The sequence below is a fragment of the Brienomyrus brachyistius genome, chromosome 11 (assembly GCF_023856365.1).
Source record: "Brienomyrus brachyistius isolate T26 chromosome 11, BBRACH_0.4, whole genome shotgun sequence".
In the NCBI taxonomy this organism is placed as follows: domain Eukaryota; kingdom Metazoa; phylum Chordata; class Actinopteri; order Osteoglossiformes; family Mormyridae; genus Brienomyrus; species Brienomyrus brachyistius.
The window spans coordinates 21,372,114-21,393,394 of record NC_064543.1 but is presented as its reverse complement, the minus strand read 5'-3'; the positions used below and the strand labels follow the sequence as shown (position 1 = coordinate 21,393,394).

Genomic DNA, 21,281 nt, shown 5'->3' with positions numbered 1-21,281 from the left:
ATACTCCCTTACTGGCTGATCATTTCTATACTTTCTTACATGGCAGATCATTTCAATTTTACCTAACCAGCAGATCATTTCCATACTTCCTCACCTGGCAGATCATTTCAATACTCCCTTACTGGCTGATCATTTCCATAGTTCCTCACATAGCAGATCATTTCAATACTCCCTTACTGGCTGATCATTTCTATACTTCCTCACATGGCAGATCATTTCAATACTCCCTTACTGGCTGATCATTTCTATACTTTCTTACATGGCAGATCATTTCAATATTACCTAACCAGCTGATCATTTCCATACTTCCTCACATGGCTGATCATTTCAATACTCCCTTACTGGCTGATCATTTCTATACTTCCTCACATGGCAGATCATTTCAATACTCCCTTACTGGCTGATCATTTCCATAGTTCCTCACATAGCAGATCATTTCAATACCCCCTTACTGGCTGATCATTTCTATACTTCCTCACATGGCAGATCATTTCAATACTCCCTTACTGGCTGATCATTTCCATAGTTCCTCACATAGCAGATCATTTCAATACCCCCTTACTGGCTGATCATTTCCATACTTCCTCACATAGCAGATCATTTCAATACTCCCTTACTGGCTGATCATTTCTATACTTTCTTACATGGCAGACCATTTCAATATTGCCTAACCAGCTGATCATTTCTATACTTCCTCACATGGCAGATCATTTCAATACTCCCTTACTGGCTGATCATTTCTTTACTTTCTTACATGGCAGACCATTTCAATATTACCTAACCAGCTGATCATTTCTATACTTCCTCACATGGCAGATCATTTCAATACTCCCTTACTGGCTGATCATTTCTTTACTTTCTTACATGGCAGATCATTTCAATATTACCTAACCAGCAGATCATTTCCATACTTCCTCACCTGGCAGATCATTTCAATACTCCCTTACTGGCTGATGATTTCCATACTTTTTACATGGCTGATCATTTCAATACTCCTCAATACATGGCTGATCATTTTGATACTCCCTCACGTGACTGATCACATCAGTACTCCACATACCGCATGTGTCTATAGATCAGGCCTCACAAACATGAACATAAACCATCTTCTCCACCACAAGGAAAATTAAGTGAAATTACAACAGATTTTTTTAAATTATACACATCAGTAGCCTGGTGATAGTTGCAGCAGGCTAATCTCTCTCTACTAGTACTGTATATGCGTGATATGTAATACAATCAAATGTAAGAAAATGGCACTGGTTTTAAATGTGACTAAAACACTACTGTATCAGCCCACTAAAAGAAAGATTGTGGGCTCATTTTTTATAAATGAGGAAAAAGCCACTTGTTTTTACCAATTTTACCAACAATTTAATGCTCAAATAATGTTTACTTCCTTATATTAACATCAGATGTCTGTTAAGATTGGCATGCATGCATAGAGAAAGCAGTAATAACTTCATGGTATATCGAAAGGACACAGATGCCTTTCCCATAAGTGGGTGGCTGACATGAGAAGTGCAGCTCCCACTGCACTACAGACACCGACTGGGGAAAATAAAACATTTCATAACTGAGGTATAGAGTATAAGTCATTTCTTTTTAATCATTACACGATTTCATTTTGTGTATATTATAATGTATTTCAGTGATTATAATCCAGAAATATGCCACTAGAAATAGCAAAAAATTGATTCATTGATTTAACAAGCAAAAAAAAAAAAAAAACATTTATTAAAAATTTAGCCAAATGTTCTGTATCACATCAAATACAGAAGGAAATTGAATTGGGTCCTATTGAGGCTGAAGTCCTAATTTAAATAGAGACACAGATATTAAAGCGTAATAAAAAGAGAGTTGGATTGGAAATGAAAAAGCCCTTCCTTCAACTGGAGAACAGTTAGGTCTGATTGTCATCATGGTCCAGTAGCTCAATACTGGCATTAGAACAATAAAGCGATTTGCAATTTACAGTTGCGTTCATGCATGTCATAGAGAAAGATTGCATAGCTGTTAAACAACTGTCTCTGTGTCCTTGGTGACAGGGCTGTGCTTGGTTTTCCCCTGGCTTCGGTGTCCGCGCTGGGGAAGGACGTCCGGGTGACGTGGGTCGCACACGCCGTGCTTCCAAAATGTAACCTTCCCACATTATAAATATGTATATTAAGTCTGACACTTAAGCTGCAGGCAGGACCCAAAGGTGTGAGAAGCCAAGGAGTCTTCCGTTTACGAGTCACAGGAGTTTCCAGGGGAAAGGGGCATGCATCAGCTGTCAGGAGCGTCGGTAAAAAAAACGGAGACACAGCAGGCGCCTGTGCTTCCTTGGAAATCAGGAACAGGAATGCGGAATCCCGCCACGCCAGTCGAGAGTTTCTGTGTCTCCTTGCTGACCGGCATGACCAGGGACTCCGGTTTTTGCTCGTGTGTAAGAGACAGGCACTCTACTGCGGTAAATCAGCCACTCGGGAGGGGGGGGGGATCGGGCACGCCCCCCTCCCCCCCAGAAAGCCCTAACTGCACGGCTGGTGCAATGTCAGTGAGTGTCCTGGGCAGCATGGACGAGGGGCACCCAGGCGCGCTGTCGCCTTCCAACAGCACGTCTTCCCTGCTGACCCCCCTCAGATTCGTATGTGGAAGGTGCTGGAAACAGAAACACAGGGGTGAGGTTTACGGCAAAGGCAGCATGCTGTCTGTATGCCAAAGCCTGCCTTTCGCTTGGGTTTAGAGCGCAGAGCCAGCCCTTTACCCCCGACAGACGCTTTCTGGGTTAAGCGCCCTCTTCAATAATATGTACACAGTGAAGGGATTCAAACCAGCAACCCTCTGATGATGGGCACAGAGTCCTAACCCACAGAGCCATACAAATAATATTCAAACATAAATTAAGGTACCAAAAAAGAGCAGATGGCTTGTGAACTTATAACAATCCATATATTGGATGCCAGATTTTGACAGAAAACCTGCAAAAGGCCTACATCACACAAAGGACACATTTAATGCTAAACGAGAAGCTGAAGCATCTCCCAGCATTGAACACCTGTGCCTCTGTCCTTCTGACACAGAAAATGAAACAAAGCACAGGGCGTGTTTGAAATTGCATACTTGTTTGCTAAGTAGTAGGTGAAACATAAAATGCAAAGTAAGCAGTGTGCCTGAATCCTCAGTATGGAGAGACAGCGTATGATCAGTACCCAGATGACATACTACATTCTGTGGAATTCCAAAGTGTGCAACTGATGGATGCTATGCTATCCCACAAGGCCACTGGAGCAGCAATCAGAAACAATGGATATTGCTGACTCAGACATTTGTGTCAAGATGACAGGAGGAAGTGCCATTTCTGTACAAATGGAAGTAAAAAATATTACCCAGCAGTTTTTGGGAAACCTGACAGCTAGAAGAACATGGTCAAACATCCCAGAAGGCAAGAGAAAAGGCTCTCCTCCGCCTCTTATAGCCGTGTTGAAAAGATCATCGTTTCCGTGTCCCATCTGGGCCCGTCCTACTGTCACCACAGGATGGATTTACAGATGCCCCCGCTGCGGGGGTGGGGGTGGGGGGGGGCTCACGCTGTGGCTGCCGCTCTGCTCGTCTCCAGCTTTGTCCTTTTTATGGCCTTTCGGCAGATTTATCCCACCTTGGACAGTTGATCCGTCTCCAGCTTTCCCACCGAAACCATTACGTGCCACTCTGGCCCCGGAGCGCAGTCTTTTTATAATGATTTACAAAGCAATTTCCCACAAGAAAAATGTGGCCCGGTTTGGGGAGCAGAGCGCTGGACCTGCACCAGAACCGCGCGCGAATACCGCTGTTAGACTCGGGGCTCGCTGCTAATGGCGGCGCCGTCAGAGATAAATGTGGCTCCCAGGCTGCTGTTCCTAAGCGACCTGCAGTTGACTGAGCTGGACGCCAAAGTCATCATCATACTGCCAGCATGATCACCGCTCCCAGAGCAGCAGAAACCAGGGTTCATACAGAATGAGTTTAATGCAAAATGCATGTTTCAGTGTCCTCCCCCCAATAATTAATTTGGCTTCATTCATCCCCGCAGTAAACAAACCATTGTATTTAAATTATTAACTTATGCTCCCCAGGATAAAACCCTCTCCTACGCCATTGTCTTACCCAAATAAATTTGCAGCAATTTCAAGACAGTGTTGCATTTCCTGTAGCTTTAGGTAAATGCGAACGGGGAGAAGTAACCTAATTAGTCTGAAGCCTGGAGCCAAGTTCAAGCCTGAGGCATGAAGATTTACGAGGAAAATCTCATTCAGTCTGAAGCAGGCGCTCAGCACTTTGGCTGAATGCTGTTTACACCTGCAAGATGACCTGGTCAGCTATGCTAATGATCCACTTGGATCTTACACTCATTGCATCTCTCACACACACACACACGCACACACACACAAAACCCTTCACTAGCCAAATCAGCATTTCCGTTTTTTTGATTAATTGGAAAAATACAGTCGGTAATCTTTCCCTGGCTGCTGACGGTCTGCCATGTTAGTAGTTCTGTTAGCTGATCAGACAGACTTTCTCACAGTTACTGATGGAACCCGTTGTTCCTTAGAACCCTTAGAAGTGTTGAATCACAGGCAATCTCAAGGGAGATTTTTTACGCTTTTCCAATAAGAAAGAATGAGGAATGAAGTTATGATTCCGAAATACACCAAAAGGGAGCCACCACATTTTCATCATTTGCTGAAGGCAACGTCAACACAAGATACCTTAAAAAGTCTGGAGCCCTTGAAATCATGTTTTCAAAGTCAGCAAATGAAAGCTTGCTGTCACCATCCAGGTCCGCTTCCTCGATGGACTTCTCACACACCAGCTTCACCTCCTCGGGTGTCAGTTCCTCCTTGGTCAGCTTGTTCAAAGTCTTCTCCAGGTCCTCCTTGCATATGAAATTGTCTGTGTTGAAATCTGTTGGCAGTGGCAGAAAACGGTGAGGTTAAAGTCGGCCTCTCTAAGGAGAATCCCCTCATTGTATTGTTCTTAATTTGTAAGACCAAAGACATAAACAAGCAAGGTATCGATGAGAGAAGCAGCTGACCGTATATTTTGAAAGCGTAAATAGCCTTGAGTTCCCTGGGTGCTGTTTCGCTGAGGACGGAGAACATGTCCACGAATTCGTTAAAGCTGAGATTTCCCTCCCCATCCTCGGAGAAGGATTCCACGATACGGTTTCTGAAGGGGTTTTCCTGCAAAGTGAGAGAAGTAGGAGAGGCAGGCAAGCAGCCATCCAGTCAGTCAAGGATGATTTTATTTAACTAACAAAGTGAGGAAGTAAAACCTCTCTCAGAATGGACAAAGAGGAAATCCAATCAGACTCGATAAATCTCAAGAGTGTAATTACTAGGCTGGGTTAAGGGTCCGACAAAAAGTTCAGGATAAAAGATTAAATGAACAAGGGCAGCACACAAATTAGGAGAATAACTCACACAGAAGTAAGAACCAAACCAAGAAACTAAACAAATATGTGTCTTTGCTTTTACATTTTACATTCTGGGTTCAATTCTATTTGATGTTTCTAACAATTAATACAAGATACTCAAAGTAATATACTCCACACACACACACACACACACACACACACACACACACACACACACATGTTCAGGCAAACCAGTTGTAAACATTGCTCTATACAGTAGGTTAGTGGTGAATCTGTATTTGTACATAACTACATTTATGCGTTTATTCAATGGGTCACATTTTATGCTCCCTGGCATTTGAATCCAACCGAAAGTCCTAAAGGACTCTGTTCATACATTTCAATTCTCTTATCCGAAGTAACTGTGCAGCAGTGACTGGTTCTGGACAGCAGTGACTGGTTCTGTGTCCAGGATTTGCTCGTCACACCTGCAGACCTCGCCATGGAGTGACGTGCTGCAGTGCATACGCACACAGCATTATAACCGATCTGAGCATACCACGAACTTAAAGCTTCACAGCGTGTCCCTAAGTCACCTCTGCATTCCGAGTCATTGCGATGCCTGTAACAGGGGGACAAATATGGCTGAATATTTGAGCAGTACTACTCCCTGATCACTGCATAGTTGTTCTTTATGGTGACTCAGAAAGGTGCTGATAGGACATGAATTGCCCCACATCTGCCTGTGACACCTGGCCCTTTATTTAGGGGCACCCCCCCCCCCAGAAGGAAATCAGACATCTCTACTTTGAATAATATCAAAGCATAATGACTCCTGATGTGGGAATGAGCCCTCCAGCCCCTAGGTAATGGTGCTGAGATCCACAGCAATTAGCTCCACAGACTACCTTCATTCCCCTAAACAGCAAAAAAATAACTAGCTTCTCTAAACATTCTCAGCGTGATGTTGGAAAGCTCTGTTCTGTGCAGCGGCCTTATCTGGAGGCAGCAGGGGGGACTAAGCGCCTGTGACTACAGTCTGTCTGGCCACATGAGCACATGACTCATTCGTAATAGCTGCCCGGCCAACTGCCCGTAAAATGTGCTCTTACACTCCTACGCGGCTGTTTACGTTATATTATTTGTTGATGCTGATTTAATAACTTATAAATGACTGGATATGATATTATAATTGCCACTGAACGGTTTAACACACCCTGTAGTTTCTGTGACTTACCACCATCTCGCTACGCCTGATTGAGTCAGCCTACCCCTGACTACAATGCCAGCTAACAGCCCTTCTTAAATATCTTTATCTGCACATGAGTAACCAGGGGAGGGGCACCCAGGCGGGCAGGTCAGCGTTGCCAGGGGTTACGGAGGGCCTTCGCCGGTGATTGGCTCCCGGAGGGCAGGTGGCAGACTGAGGCTGACTAATCTGAAGCACGGCCCAGCTGATTCAGCACTGTGTCGGCCGCTGCTGGCTGCCAGGGGCAGGCTCGTTAAAGCTCTAACGAGCGGGCAGTCATTCCCCTGCTGTTACACAGAGTCCCAATGCATCATGGGAAACCACTACTTACAGTACAGTTCGAACCTGGCGCGACAATAACATATATGGCATGACACACAGAATCTCGCAAACCCACATAACCCCACTTTAGCTCGACATAATCAGTGATGCCGTATATTTCCAGAAAAAAAGCGTGAAGGTCACCTTCAGTTCGGGCATGTTGACTATAAGGGCTAAGGGAACCTTGACATCGGGGTCGTTGGTGTAGTCCATCGGAACTAAATGCGGGGCCAGTTCGTGGTATCGTCCATGTAACCTAAAAAAGACACAAGACACAAACGATGGTTCACTTTCTAAAGGTTAGCCCCCGAATTATCATACAATTTTAATATATGCATTTAGTATAAACTCACAAGGCATCAAACACATGTTGATAATCATAAGCATCAGGAATAACCTTTTCTAACTTCATTTTACATCATACGTGAAGCAGATCCTAAGAATGTCTTAAATTATGTTCATGTTGTGCGTTTTATATATATTATATATATTTGTATATCTGTATGTCTGTAACTGTTGTCTCACACCTGTACGGTTCTGGCTTTACATGTCTTCGTGTTGTATGGGTTTCCACCAGCTGCTCCGGTATCAGGTGACTCATTGTCTATATCCGCTGGTTCCACTGGGCCCTTTAGCATTTCCTGCCGCAAGTGGCTGCCCTCATGCTTTGTTGTGTCAGTGACCTGAAATCACCAGCCACTGAAATGCACACGGCTGCTCTACTCCTCTCTATTCACCTCCGAAACGGCAGCTGCGCGGCAGCCTCTGGCAAACGTTTGACTGTTTCCCTTGTCTGACCTGAACGAGGCAAATCCAGAATAGCCGAAGAAAAAATATTCAAATCATAACCCAGAAGCGTCACTGGGATTTGGTCTGAATTTTCAGTTTTATTGGGGCAGTTCAGTTTTAGAGGACCATCATGCATGTGGTTTCCTAAGGTCCTTAAAGCCACTAAAAATATTGATAATTCGGGAAACTATATAATCAGTACATAATCAAATCTGTGAAAATCCCTATTTCATATGTATTACTAAGACAGCTAAGGTTATATACACTTTTAGCGGTCCCACATCATTTTCCCTAATGTAACACTCACGTTAAAGAGAACATGTCAAATCACAGATAATATATGTACTGACTACTGCATTGTAGCTCGACTGCTGTTTGTAACTGGCAAACTGTCAGATAAATTAGTGCAGGTTGGCTACAGTGGAGGACCCCAGCAAACATCTACGCCCCATACAGAGCCTCCCTACTGACGTCTGCTCGTCCCTTTAGAATTGAATTATGGTCCAGGTGATGCCTGATCACAGATCAGCCCATGCGGCAAACCAGCATTAAGAGGACTGCAGGACGAGCCTTTCACTGGCACTTCTGGATGCAGAGAGAGACCAGATGATCTCCATTCCGCTCAGTACGCATGGAGCTGGAGTCTGGGCCTCACAGCAAATCTAATTTGAAAATTCATCTGAGCCGGAAGCCCCGACGTTTCTCAGCGCCGTCATCCTCTGGTTAACCCCGCGGACGCCAGCATGCCAGCGCGGGCTAACAGCTTCCGGAGGTGTGCCATGCCGTGGCCCTGCTGGCCGCACTGTCAGAGAGGGAACGTCCCGGGGGCCCAGCGGCCCGTAAAATGGGGGCCCGGCTGCGGGCGTCTCCTTGACCCGCAGCAGCTAATTTACACTAATGTGGGCTCCTAGCAGCGCTCCACGCGTGGGCATATTTCAGCGACAATAAAGCACAGCGCTGACACCGCAGAGGGAGATAAAAGCCAGCAACAGCTCTGCAGTGAAGAGGGAGCTGGGATTCAGGGGTCATTAGAGCCTAATATATGAAACATCTCATTAACTCTCAAATCGCCCAGCGGTGAATGTCGCTGTTCTCTTCAAAAGCCAGGCTGGATGCCAGAGGAGCAACTGCAGCTCGGCCTAGAAATTTCAAACGGTACCCAGGATCCTTAGCAACAATGCGGGCGATTATGAAGGTCGCACTTCAGGTATGTTTGCTATGGTCTTGCTTTGTTGTGTTTTGCGTGATCCTGGAGCACACAAAACACACAAAAAGCTGAAGTACATCATGGTAAATGAACAAAACAATATTAGATTCTTGGTAATGGGGTTAAGGAGAAGAAGGCCAGGCCAGGCTTGACAGCACAGGCAACAGAATCTACTGCAGCACAGCAAAGATCTCAAGAGCAAAGCAAATAGGAAATGTTCAAATATTCAGCAGTACCAAGACCCGGCGAGATCTGCATGAGGCAACATGTGACATTTAAGAAAACATTTGGGACCAAGTAATAAATTACACAAGCAATCATTCTACCTCAGCAGTTTGGACATAAAACAGCCATTTACCCTCATAACCGCTCAGGTAGTTCATCACATGGTGGCTTAATTTAGAAGGTTCTGCACAGGCTATAGAGACAAACAGGAAACAGGGCCATGAATTAGAACATCCTGAACAGGCTGTCCCACAAAAAGCCAAAGCTGAGCCCGACACCCCTACCTCAGGGTTCAGGTGAAGTCCCACATGAGACACGATGCATGTATTTAATTTATTTACCTATAGATGCCAGAAAATCCAGTATATTTCATTCATTTAGCTCAGGTTCAGGATCCCAAACATTCTGACCACATGACCAGGGGTGAAGGGATCTTGGGGCAGGTTTACAGGCCAGATTTAATCGGCCAGGGAGGGGGGGGGGTCTTTACATATCTGACCGGAAACGTAGATTTAACGTGTGTCAGACACCGCAGTACTATAATGTTTCTCTCGAGAATCAGAATCAGGACTTTCGGCTGAGTGTGTTCACATACACAAGGTTGTTAGTGGCTCTGGTACATCAGCATTAGAAGTGTAACAGTACTTGTAATCATACAGAGTATTTTCGGTTCGCTACATATTTGTACTGAAAGAATGTAGCAAATGTGGAAACTTTACGAGTTTTCGTGGTTCCCCGAGGACCATTCAGAGAGACGCGGATGAGGTTGCACCACTACGGATGCGTGTGAAAGTCCTAACCTGAAGCTGGACGTTAATGTGGATACAAGTGCAACACACCTATTCTTTTAAAGGCTGCACAATAACAGATATTTCTTGCTTTGTATTTTTTGAGATAATGTTTTTGTTCCGCAGTTCAAATATGAAGCTGAAAGCTCCATTAATTAATGTAGCACTGATACAGCTAATTTTGTAAACGTGCACCTTAATGGAAATTCATTTTATTTTTATTTACTTGACAGAACATTTATTTTAATTTACTTTTAAGTAAATTTTTGTTTTTTTATTAGTAGGTTGTAGCAGTACTAACAGAGACATTTTATTTAAGAAAGAGTCACTTTGTTCAGTAAACCACTGTTTAAAGTAATAAAGAAAAAAATAAGCTATTTATGTTTTGTTTCTTTTCCCCCCGCTGTACCGAAAACGTACCAAACCGTGACTTCAAACCCGAGGTCCGTACCGAACCGTGACTTCAAACCTGAGGTCCGTACCGAATTTCTGTGTACCGTTTTACCCCTACACAACATATATACATACACAGTTAAGACATAACAATGGTTAAAAAAAAAAGTCTGGATAATATACACATAGCATGCATGTGTGGATGATAAATGTATAAAACGTGTAGGAGTGTGTTTGTGTGTGGACTGCTGGAAGTATGAAACAATTCAGTAAGTAGTGAGTTATTTACAACAGTGAGTTATTGCATTACAATGGAGGGTCATGTACTGTAAGAGGTACCAGGTCAGCTGCTCATAGGGGTGATGGCTTGTGGGAAGAAACTGTTCTTGTTACTACTTGTTTTGGGGAGCGGTCATCTGTAGCACCTGCTGGAGGTACAAAGAGGTTGTGTCCCGGGTGTGAGGGGGCTGTGATGATTTTCCCTGCCCTTTTCCCAACTCGGAATGAGTGCAGGTCCTGGTGGGTGGGGGCGGGGGGGGGGGGGGCAGGTTAATGAATGTTACATTTATATAGGACGTTTCAAGTCATCCAAAGCGCTTTACAGAACCAAAGGGGAGCCACTTCAAACGCCACTGTGCAGCCCCCACCTGGATGATGCAGCGGCAGTCATTCTGCACCAGTACACTCAGCGCACTGTAGGTAAGGTGGAGAAGGGACAGGAGGGAATTCACTAATTAAATAAAGAGGACGATTAGGAGGCCAGACTTTAACTGGCTATGGGACGTTTTGGCCAGGCCATCAGAGAACCAGCACTACTCATTCAAAAGAGGCCCAGGGATCTTCTATGACCTCAGAGAGTCAGGACCTCGGTTTTACATCTCATCCAAAGGACAGCACCATTTGTACAGCACAGTGTCCCTGTCACGGCACTGGGGCATTGGGATCTACACAGACCACAGGGTGGGCTGACCTGCTGGCCACACCAACACCTCTCCCAGCAACAACCCAGCTTTCCTAGCTGGTGTCCCATCTAAGTATTGGCCTGGCCCAAAACCTACTTAGCTTCAGATGGGTTGCCTGGTCTAAACTGTAGGTGGTGTAGCTGCCAACATCAGTAAACCTGACTGTTCACTGGAGCCTGTTCTCGTCTTCTTTCAGCTACCTTGGTTGGCACAGAAAGTACATCCTCTGCTGGGATTTTTGTGATGGAGATTATGTTGGTCATTTCAGGTCCTGGGAAACGGTAGATCCCAGTAATAAGAAGGTTTCCATGGCAGACACTAGTGTCATTGAGTATGGGGGGGGGGGGGGGGGGCAGTGTTGGAGGGGCTCCTTTTAAACCATAATATTTTTTGCTGACACGCCTCCATTTTCCTAAAAAGCGGAAAATGTAATTTTCTCCAGCCCAAGATGATTTGGTTTGGCAAGCGGGATACGTTCCGAGCAGCAATTTTCTCCAGAAAACAACATCGTTTATTACTGTCACTTAACGAGCTGAAACTGATATGACGACATCTCTGATTAACTCAGCGTGGGACGACCTTAGTGTAGAAAGTCTGCAGATGGATCATTATGCCACGCAAGCTGCGAACTAGCAAAACGCAAACATGGAGGAGGATCACGAGCCGTCCAGGCACCTGAGTCATGGGCCCAGCCTTAAAAGCCGCATCATTTAAACCCGGCCACTTAAAGATACCTCAGCGCAGGAATATGAGCCCACTTTAGCCCTCCATGACGACCATAATAACTACGGGGGTCGTCAACATCCACGTGCTGTCAAGAGCTTTGCTGCTCCATGCCGTTGTTTTATTGAGGCGTGAATATTATAATGCATGTATATGATGCGACAAACTGCTTAGCAGCGGCTGCAGGCTAATATCCGGGAGACAGGTTCCCAGATAAAACATGAGCACTAATACCTCCCACTGCAGGGTGAGTGGTTCCAGAAAAACCAATGGGCGACTCTGTCAGGCCACACGGTTTATTAGGCTGGAGGAGGAGATGAGGCTGTGGCGTTTCAGCCCAAGGCTGAGGTCGGTGGGGCAGCACACAAACAAGGCTGCACATCACCGTCGCAGCACGCTAAAGCACAAACATAACATAAAGCACGCTAAACCACTAAACACTGCAACGATGCAGCACCTGCTGTGGCAGCTTCATGCTGTAAACTCGCAAATACATAACGCAATCTTTTAAATTATTTAAAAACCGAAAGCAGAGCTGATTCTGTCCATTGGATTCTTCTTTAAAATCGCAATAGATTTTATCTCGACTCCAAAGACTCTAACTAGAGTTTCGTTGCTGCTGAAGTCGGTAATCAACCTTAAAATGCATGAATGTAACGCGTACTGTAAGGCAATTTCTGCTCAACTGAGAGCAATTTATATAAAAGGCTGGCTTCATTTTTAAGAAAGCAATAACGTTAGAAGATCTTTGGGGAGAATAACAGGAGCTTGGAAAGTGATCTGGTGACAGGAGAGAGACTGTAAGGAGAGATGGTCATGAATAATGGAAATGCCCTTGAATATATAAATGAAGAACTTTCTGCAACTTTCTAGAACTTTCTACAACAGTTCTAGAAACTCTCCTTTCATTAATCATGCAAGCTCCCTGACAAAAAAACATTAGGAGTTCTCACTGGATGCATGTGAAAATTGTTTTTGATTAGTCCTTCAGGCTTTTTCTAACAGAAGTGAGGAAATCATCAACCATCTACAACTCCTTACAAACATGAATCTGAAAGAACTGTGTATAACTGAAATCAGGCATTTTCCCCAGAAATGCCATTCAGCCGGTACTGTTGTCTCATATCTCAACCTCTGCACTTCTCCAATTTTAAAATATTTATATGTTAATGTTAATATGTCACACATGTGTGTGGAGTTTGCATGTTCTCCCCATGTCGTCGTGGGGTTTCCTCCGGGTACTCCGATTTCCCCCCACAGTCCAAAAACATGCTGAGGCTAATTGGAGTTGCTAAATTACCCGTAGGAGTGCATGTGTGAGTGAATGGTGTGTGAGTGTGCCCAGTCCTGGGTTGTTCCCTGCCTCATGTCCATTGCTTCTGGGATAGGCTCCGGACCCCCCCCCCCACGACGCAGTAGGATAAGCGGTTTTGAAAATGGATGGATGGATGTTAATATGTCACGTCCCAGAAACTAGCTTATTTTCAAATTAATTGATTAACTGCTGCACCAAAGCACACAGTGTGGCCCTTTCTTTGACAATCTTTGAACTTAAAAATTGTACAGGTCACAAAAATGGGCTCCACTGTTGAGTTGTAATATCATAGAGAAAAGGAAACAGATCCAAAGTGTGGCTTCTCAAAGCAGCCATTGTGCATGGCTACTCTGCATGAGCACCAGCGCATGGTTCAGGCTAAGGGCAGCAGTGCTCAGCGAGATGAACCATCTGCATGGCATGGGTGTGTTCCCACACGCAAGTATGCACATACACAGACACGCATGCATGCACACACGTGCACATATACAAAAACACGCATGCACACAGAGACACACATATGCATGCCTGCATGCGCACACACACACACACACTCGTGCACAGGAGCCTCTCCAGCAATGCTACAGACACAGAGCCACGCTGACCGCCCAGCCAATTTCATGCTTTGTTGCGCGCTGTCCGCCAGCTCCGACTGCACTAGAGGTTTCGGTAGGGCCATGAGAAGGGAAAAAAAAAAAGAAATCACATCCTAACGGAGGAAGGCGCGCAGTGAATCATGCCCGCCTGGGATCTAATCTGCCCCCAGCCAGCAGCCCCACCGGCACCCGCCTTTGCTCAGTTTAAAAGCATTGCTGAGCAGCGGCTCCCTGCACACGTCGGGGGGGGGGGGGCAGGGTGCACGGCTGGAAGATAAACACCCTGATAGATAAAGGAATCGACCCCATGAACTGTCCGGGGTCACGTATGGGCCTGATTAGCGGCACGGTATCGATCCGGATGCAAAGCGGAACGGGGTACAGATATCCTCAGCTTCACTATATTCGTGTCGTATTTCAGGCGAAACAGACACATTTACGCTTTTATAACTGGAAGGGCAGAGATTCGGAGATGAAATATGAGCCAGAGGGCGAACAGAACAGCCGCCTTTACTGTATATGAGAACCTTCCAGGTGACAAGTGACGGGTGTTAATAATGCAGAAAATGTTGCAGATAAGCTGTGGCAAAACACAAGGTGACCCCCGCAGACAGCGCGTACGTGTGCAGTGAAAGTGTCTTACGCGGCGGAGCGGAAAAATAAAACCACCTGAAGTATCATGGGATCAAACGCAAAACACAGCCGGGACGCTGAGAGCCGGAAGCTGGAGTGTCGCGTGAGAGTCTCCATAAGCTTGAAGTAAGTGTGCCAAGGCCATCCAAGTCACTCAGGGCAAACGGAGGTGGAGGGGGGGGGGGGGGGGATATATCGCCTTTTAGCAAGAGGCAGCGGGAGAGTGATGGTGCAGGACAGCGGATCACAAACCGAGATGCCGGACCATGTCACATGAGCCGAGGTGTTTCCTCTTCACGCCGGTGATTTAGTGGCCGCAGATGACGAGCACACTGCCCCTCGCTCCGGGGGGTGTGATTTACACGCCTGACGCATACGTCACTGTTACCCTCACACCCCATCCATTACTCGTACCTCATGGGGGGGGGAGTAAGGAGTGACAATACTGCTTCCTTCAATTATGTCTGTGGAATCCTGTTTTAGTTTCCTCCTGGACTTTTCATCCATTACAATTAAATGCAACAGAATTACATTTACACAAATTCAGGACTGACAGGCTAGCGAGGACGTTTGAGAATGCTCAGTGCTCTGCCGTGTTTTATTTCATGTAAGCCTGCTGCACGAGCACACGGATTTAATCTGCCTTCTGAGATTAAGACCATGGACGTGGACTCATGGTTATTCAACCAACATTAGGCTGATTTGGACACTGGCAGCGTCCGGACCATCACTGCAGTGCATGGATGACATCACAGCACTGCTGTTTGTAGGACACTGCACACTGGGAACTATCCTGACAGGGCCCACATAATCAGATAGCAGAAAGGACCCCCTTCCCCCAAATCAGCCAAGAAAGGAGGACTTTAGCTAAGAGGAAGGAGTCTGTTCAATGTGAAAGTGATTAATTGTCATTGTTGATACACCACAGCACACAGTACAGAACAACAAAATGTGTCCTCTGCATTTAACCCATATGTGACATTGCGACATAGCAGTGAGCAGCTAATTCAGCGCCCAGGGAGCAGAGCTTGGGGACAGCACCCCCAGAATCAGCATTACACACTCCTGCACAAATCCTGCTCTGCCCGTGGTGGTACATCCTCTACACATGATCACATTCCATGTGCAGATACAGCAAGCAGCACACAGGAAATGGAAAGAGTTTCACTCACCTCAAGATCTCTTTGCGTGTGAAGAATGTGCAATCCTGTAACAGAAAAGAACAAATAAACAAATTCATAACCCCCAAGGTGTTAAACAACAGCCTGACTCTCCCCAAACTCAGCTCCCTGCGAAAACAACACAGCAGGTAAACTACAGCAACAACTGTAATGTTCATGCCCAATCCGTGTTGTGGATTTTAATAATTATAAAATAATGTATGAAGTTAGTAGCCTTTTCTTGCTATAGATACACATTTCCTGGTCCATCTGCAATGTCGATACTCCATTTCATATGGGCTGTTTTTTTTATGCTCTAAGCCAGGCGTCTCCATCTCCTGTCCTGGAGAGCTACTATCCAGTAGGTTTTCTATCCTATCTGGCTGCTGATGAACCACACTAGTTCTCAGGTAAATTCCAGGAACAGGTGTGGCTCATCAGAAGCCAGGTAGGATAGAAAACCTACTGGGCAGTAGCTCTCCAGGACTGGAGTTGGAGACCCCTGCTCTAAGCCAAAGTGTCCCAACCCTGTCCTCGAGGACTGAAAGACAATCCACATTTTTCCTCCTAAAGGGAGCTGGGATGTCTGTGAGTCCCCAAGGACCAGATTGGGAAACATTGCACTAAACCATATAACAGGGCAGCGATTAATGTTACTTTCCCTCCTTTTGATGAAAGTGATGTTTGTATATATGCAGATACAGCCAGCTGGGTCTCGGACAGTCCGCAGCCTCAGCGCTGCTTACCTGACTGGCTGTACACTGCCTGTCCTATCTACCTCTTCCTATCACCTGACACTCAAGCGCTGTCTTACTGTAGCTTCCTCCGGAGAAAGGGTGGCATTGCACAGTTGACACAGCCATCGCATGGCTGCACGTACGGTGAACCGGAGATCCTGATCACATGTTTGCCTTTTACTGAGAAGGGGTGATGCCCTGACCGAGAAGCCGGTTTCACCCGGATAGCTGAAGGAACCAGTTCAGGCTGCGACTCCACCAGAATAAGCCGCACTTAACACACTACGGTACTCGGCACACCAGTGTTGAGGTCCCAAGGCAGCCTTACTAATCACAACGATTAATCGCTTTTAAAGCCATCCCAATCACCACCAAGCTCAGAGCAGTAATTTACTCTCCTTTGCCACTTAATTACTGATTAACCTGCATTATTTAACACATGTAAATTCTATATCATAAATGTTTTACTTCTATGGTGAATAACCTATTATTGCCGAGATATACAAAAAATGTCTGAAATGATTCAAAATGATCCTGAAAGTAATAAACAAAATGACGAAACAATAAAAGTAACAAATTTAATACTTTAACTAAAACTGAAGAAAGGTTTTAGAGATAAAATGTGCAGGAGAGTTGCCTTCAAGGTTGCCTTAAAAGTTTGGTTACTGATGCATTTTGTCTTGCTGACTCATGTGCACGGCCACTAATAAGGAAGCTGTAGGTTTTCTGTGGGCATTACAGGAAACCTGTGAACTGGATTAACTCCAATCAGCACAACCTAAATCTTCTAAAGTAATTTCATCTGAAAGTACACCTGAGAAATGACTTCCATCTATGGCAGCTGCATTCTGGGAATAAACACTGTCATATCATTAAATTAACACAATTTGGAGGAATCTCGCGTCTCTGACCAGGATATGTGGTCAGAAGATGGATAGATGAAGATGAAGATAGATGAAGACCTGACGGGAACATTTAGAGTCGGGATCACATGGACCAAAACCGCAAAAACTGCCGTGGATACAGGGCAGGACCATCTTCAACCTAAACTGCATGGTACGTCAAATTTCATTAACACGATACTAGTAAATCAATAAGTAATTCGAATAAAAATAAATAAAAATAAAAAACAAATATATCCTTATTATATATCAATTTTAATATGAAGAAAAGGCTTTAATTATGTCAGAATGCTTTATAAGCGAAGGCAGGTACATCTCCAGGGGCGTACACGTTAAAGCAGCCCGTAGCATCACTATACGATATGAGTTTTCTGCCTGTGAGCTGTTTCCAAGTCAATAGAGCGCCCCTGATTTCATAAATCAGCAAAACCATTCATAACCTCAACAGCTTAAAAAGAAAGAGATAGCGGCTCCTTTCACATGCAATAAACTATTGCTAACTACTGATTGGGTTTGATATCAAAGTATTTCGGAATGTATCCACATCTTAATTAAAACGTGAGCATCCGCATTCTACTGGACGTGTTAAATGTGACCCTGAGCAGGACTGTCCGTTGTAAAATGCATTTTTAGGCTTTTATATACAAGCGCAGTTGGGTACCCAACCAACGGGACGTATACTAAGGGTGACTTTCCAATCTCAAAAAACGACACCTGTGTTTGGGTGTGACTTGTTTGTCTGCATTTTTTTGATATTGTCGTTTTGTTTTTTTCTGTATGGCTTGCATTCCAAACAGTATATTTTACTGTTATTTGCTGTTATTTAATATACGTAACACAAGTGTAGGTTTTCAAGGCAAACCTGGACCCCGTCTTGGAAAATTCGACATTAAACAACCTGGACTTGTTTATTATGCAGGGAAGACGGCGCAGTATAAGATTATAATGCAATTATACTTCCTCGTCGTTCCTGTATCAAAAGCCATTTCAGTTTATAAAGTTATTTCTCAAAAGTAACTGGTGTATATTTGCACGTAGACAAATAGTTGCTTTTTTACACAATACACTGCCTGTAAGTCACGTTGTTGCGCTTCTATAAGGTGGGGACATCATGTACCTTCAACGTTATTTTGCTCGCCTGCTTTTATAACCTTCCAACTGGCTGCACACAGCCCAAAAGGTATCTAAGACACCTACAATGTTATGCATGTCGCCTAGGCATGGATTAACGTTTAAGATAAATAACGTAATAAATCTAAATCGTAAACCGTTCATTTTAAATGCTTCAATCAACTCATTGTTACATATGAATATAGAAAGCGAAGAAGCAATTATCAGCAAACTGTATTATGTAAACAACGATTATTTGTGTAGTTTAGTCATTCAGGGCTCATTCAAGATTGCATGCATTCCCACCCTTATTCCTACTGACGGTAATCTGTTTTAATTTAGCGTAAAGCCCAACATACTATATGAATGAAGCGCGCTCAGCTCAGTCTACATTCATTGATCGGCCATTTATAATAAGCACTGTCCCAAACACTAATTATAAACATATTACAGTATTACAAAACACGCTTTACTGAAACCCATTCGTGTAAAATAACATGCTTTACGATAACTACAAAAACAAATAACCTATAGAAACTAGGGAAAAAATGCCGTTCTCACCTGATAGGCGTCTAGCTGTTCATCAGTAAATATCGTTTGCTTATTTCCCATCTTAATCGACTAATTTTCTTCTTATACAGATGCATCACATTGGACGTTTGCGGAATCTCTTCTATTCTAGGCATTTATGGCATTTATACGGCCTTGTTTGACTGGAGAAAATTAAAACCCCGTATTGAATTGCCGGCTTCTCCGGTGCGCTGGATCAGTTGCTGTCTTTCTACATCGGTCGGAAACAGATACCGCGCGTCCGTGTACAGCCTGCACACAATCACAGTGAAGCGGGGAAGCGCGCTTTATAACTATAGCGCTTCGTGCGAGTAAAGTACTGAAATAACGCACGTAGTTCGCGGAAGCCGGCTTCCGAGCCGCACTTCAGTACCGAACGCTGTCCGCAGGCGCTACACCCCTTTCCCAGCAGACACGGAGACTTTAAAGAATGCATAAGTGACCGCACGGCGGCGTTATGGAGCACAGCCAGGGCCCAGAGAGCAGCTCACGGAACATTATACAACCATTCTCTGTTTACAAGAAATTATATAGATCTACAAGCCAAGTGTAACGAAATGGCAGTTAGAAACTTCGTCATACATAACTAAGCAATAATGTGGTAAAAGTGTCATTTCAGTAAAGAAGTAATTGTAAGATATTTACTATAATATCGCGACAGAAAGTATTAGGTTGTAACGGTTGAGGAAACTGCTTTAAATGTCCAGTGTTATTGAAATTTCGGAGCAGATTCTGTATCAGAATATGATTAGGTCATGTTATGGAATGTTCCATTTATATATAATGTAATGTATAATTGGAACATTTATATACAATGTCATCGTTTATAGCCTAGTTGCAATCAGAACACTTCACGGTCGCAATGGTATATATATATTACATATATAATATGCAGCATGTTTTTAAAGCTCAAAACAAAAATTACAAAGCAAACTGATAACCAATATAACAGACGGACTGGCTGCATAATTATTCTACAGCAGCAAGCCAAGATCAATAATGGTACCCAAAACTGATGCACAAAATTTGTTAACATGTTGTGTGCAAGACCAACTTTAAACAGAGCTGCCTTTTGAAAAAGAAAGACAGTGATGCCTACAGAATTTCAGAGAATTTCCCAAACAAATGCCAGGATCTACACTACAAAGCTTCTAACAAAAATACCCAAATTCTGCCAAAAAAACTACAACAAAAAATGAATTTATTAGTATGTACACAAACCTCACATATCTAATCTGACTATACTATACTTTTTAGTTGAAATTCAAGTTGTGATTTTGAATGTTTTTTTTTTATAAACATTTTTTGGCTCCCAAGATACCAGGCCAATTCCATACAAAGGTCTATACTCATTTGTTGTCACCTCCATAATGCTAACAAAATGCTATGCATTTCTAATGTATAAACATAGAAAGTTTGAGGATTTGTCTATATTCTGCCAAAGAGGTTGCATGAAAAGAAATGCAAATCGACGTATTTATAATAATCTCTATTCTCTATTTTCTGAGTTTAAACGTCACATCCGTAAAGCTGGAATTACCCACCAGCTAACACTGAAATAACCCGTTAGAAATTCCTTTTCAGTTTGGAACCGTCCATTCAAGTAGGCGTACAGATGAACAAGATAAACATACCCTGTATACATGCAAGATCAGGCTTGGATCCACTTTTTTGTATCATACACATGCAGTTTGGAAGATGTGCGCATCTAACTTTTGGCAGAACTCTGTAAACCACTACCACCTTTAGCCCTTTACGTATTTGTTTTTCAGAGATTTCTTAGCACTTAGTAAAACATACATACAATTCACAGCATCTTCCAGTAGAAGCATTTGCTGCATAAGTGTTTTAATAGTTGTGATTGTGACTTCCAGTGCAGAATGTAACCCAGCCTCCATGCAACACTCGCCAGAATAACTGGTTGGAAGATGGAAGGATTGACATACGAAATGAATAACTGATCTTGCATTTTTCAATGCTAAATCTGTACACACCCATCCATCTTCCTTCCACTATACTGGCCAGAGTCACCTGTAGCCCATCCTAAGTAGCACAGAGTACAAGACATTGTGGCTGGGATGCCAGTTCATCACCGGGCACATACTCTGGGCAATTTAGAGATGCCAGTTAGCAAACACACATATCACAAGGAGAATGTGCAAATTTCACACAAGCAGGTGGGATTCAAACTCAAACCTTGGAGGTGAGACCAGCATGCCACTGT

General features: G+C 44.0%; 1 protein-coding gene across 1 annotated transcript; it reads right to left on the bottom strand.

The window, feature by feature from the left end:
* Positions 1–1,372: 1,372 nt before the first annotated feature.
* cib2 (calcium and integrin binding family member 2) lies at positions 1,373–19,465 on the bottom strand. The gene is made up of 6 exons (XM_048969378.1): positions 19,049–19,465; positions 15,751–15,785; positions 7,092–7,203; positions 5,057–5,204; positions 4,731–4,926; positions 1,373–2,643 (listed from the first exon to the last, which is right to left on the bottom strand). The coding sequence occupies exons 1-6, from the start codon at positions 19,097–19,099 to the stop codon at positions 2,622–2,624; spliced, it is 564 nt and encodes a 187-aa protein (XP_048825335.1). The 5' UTR covers positions 19,100–19,465; the 3' UTR covers positions 1,373–2,621.
* Positions 19,466–21,281: the final 1,816 nt, after the last annotated feature.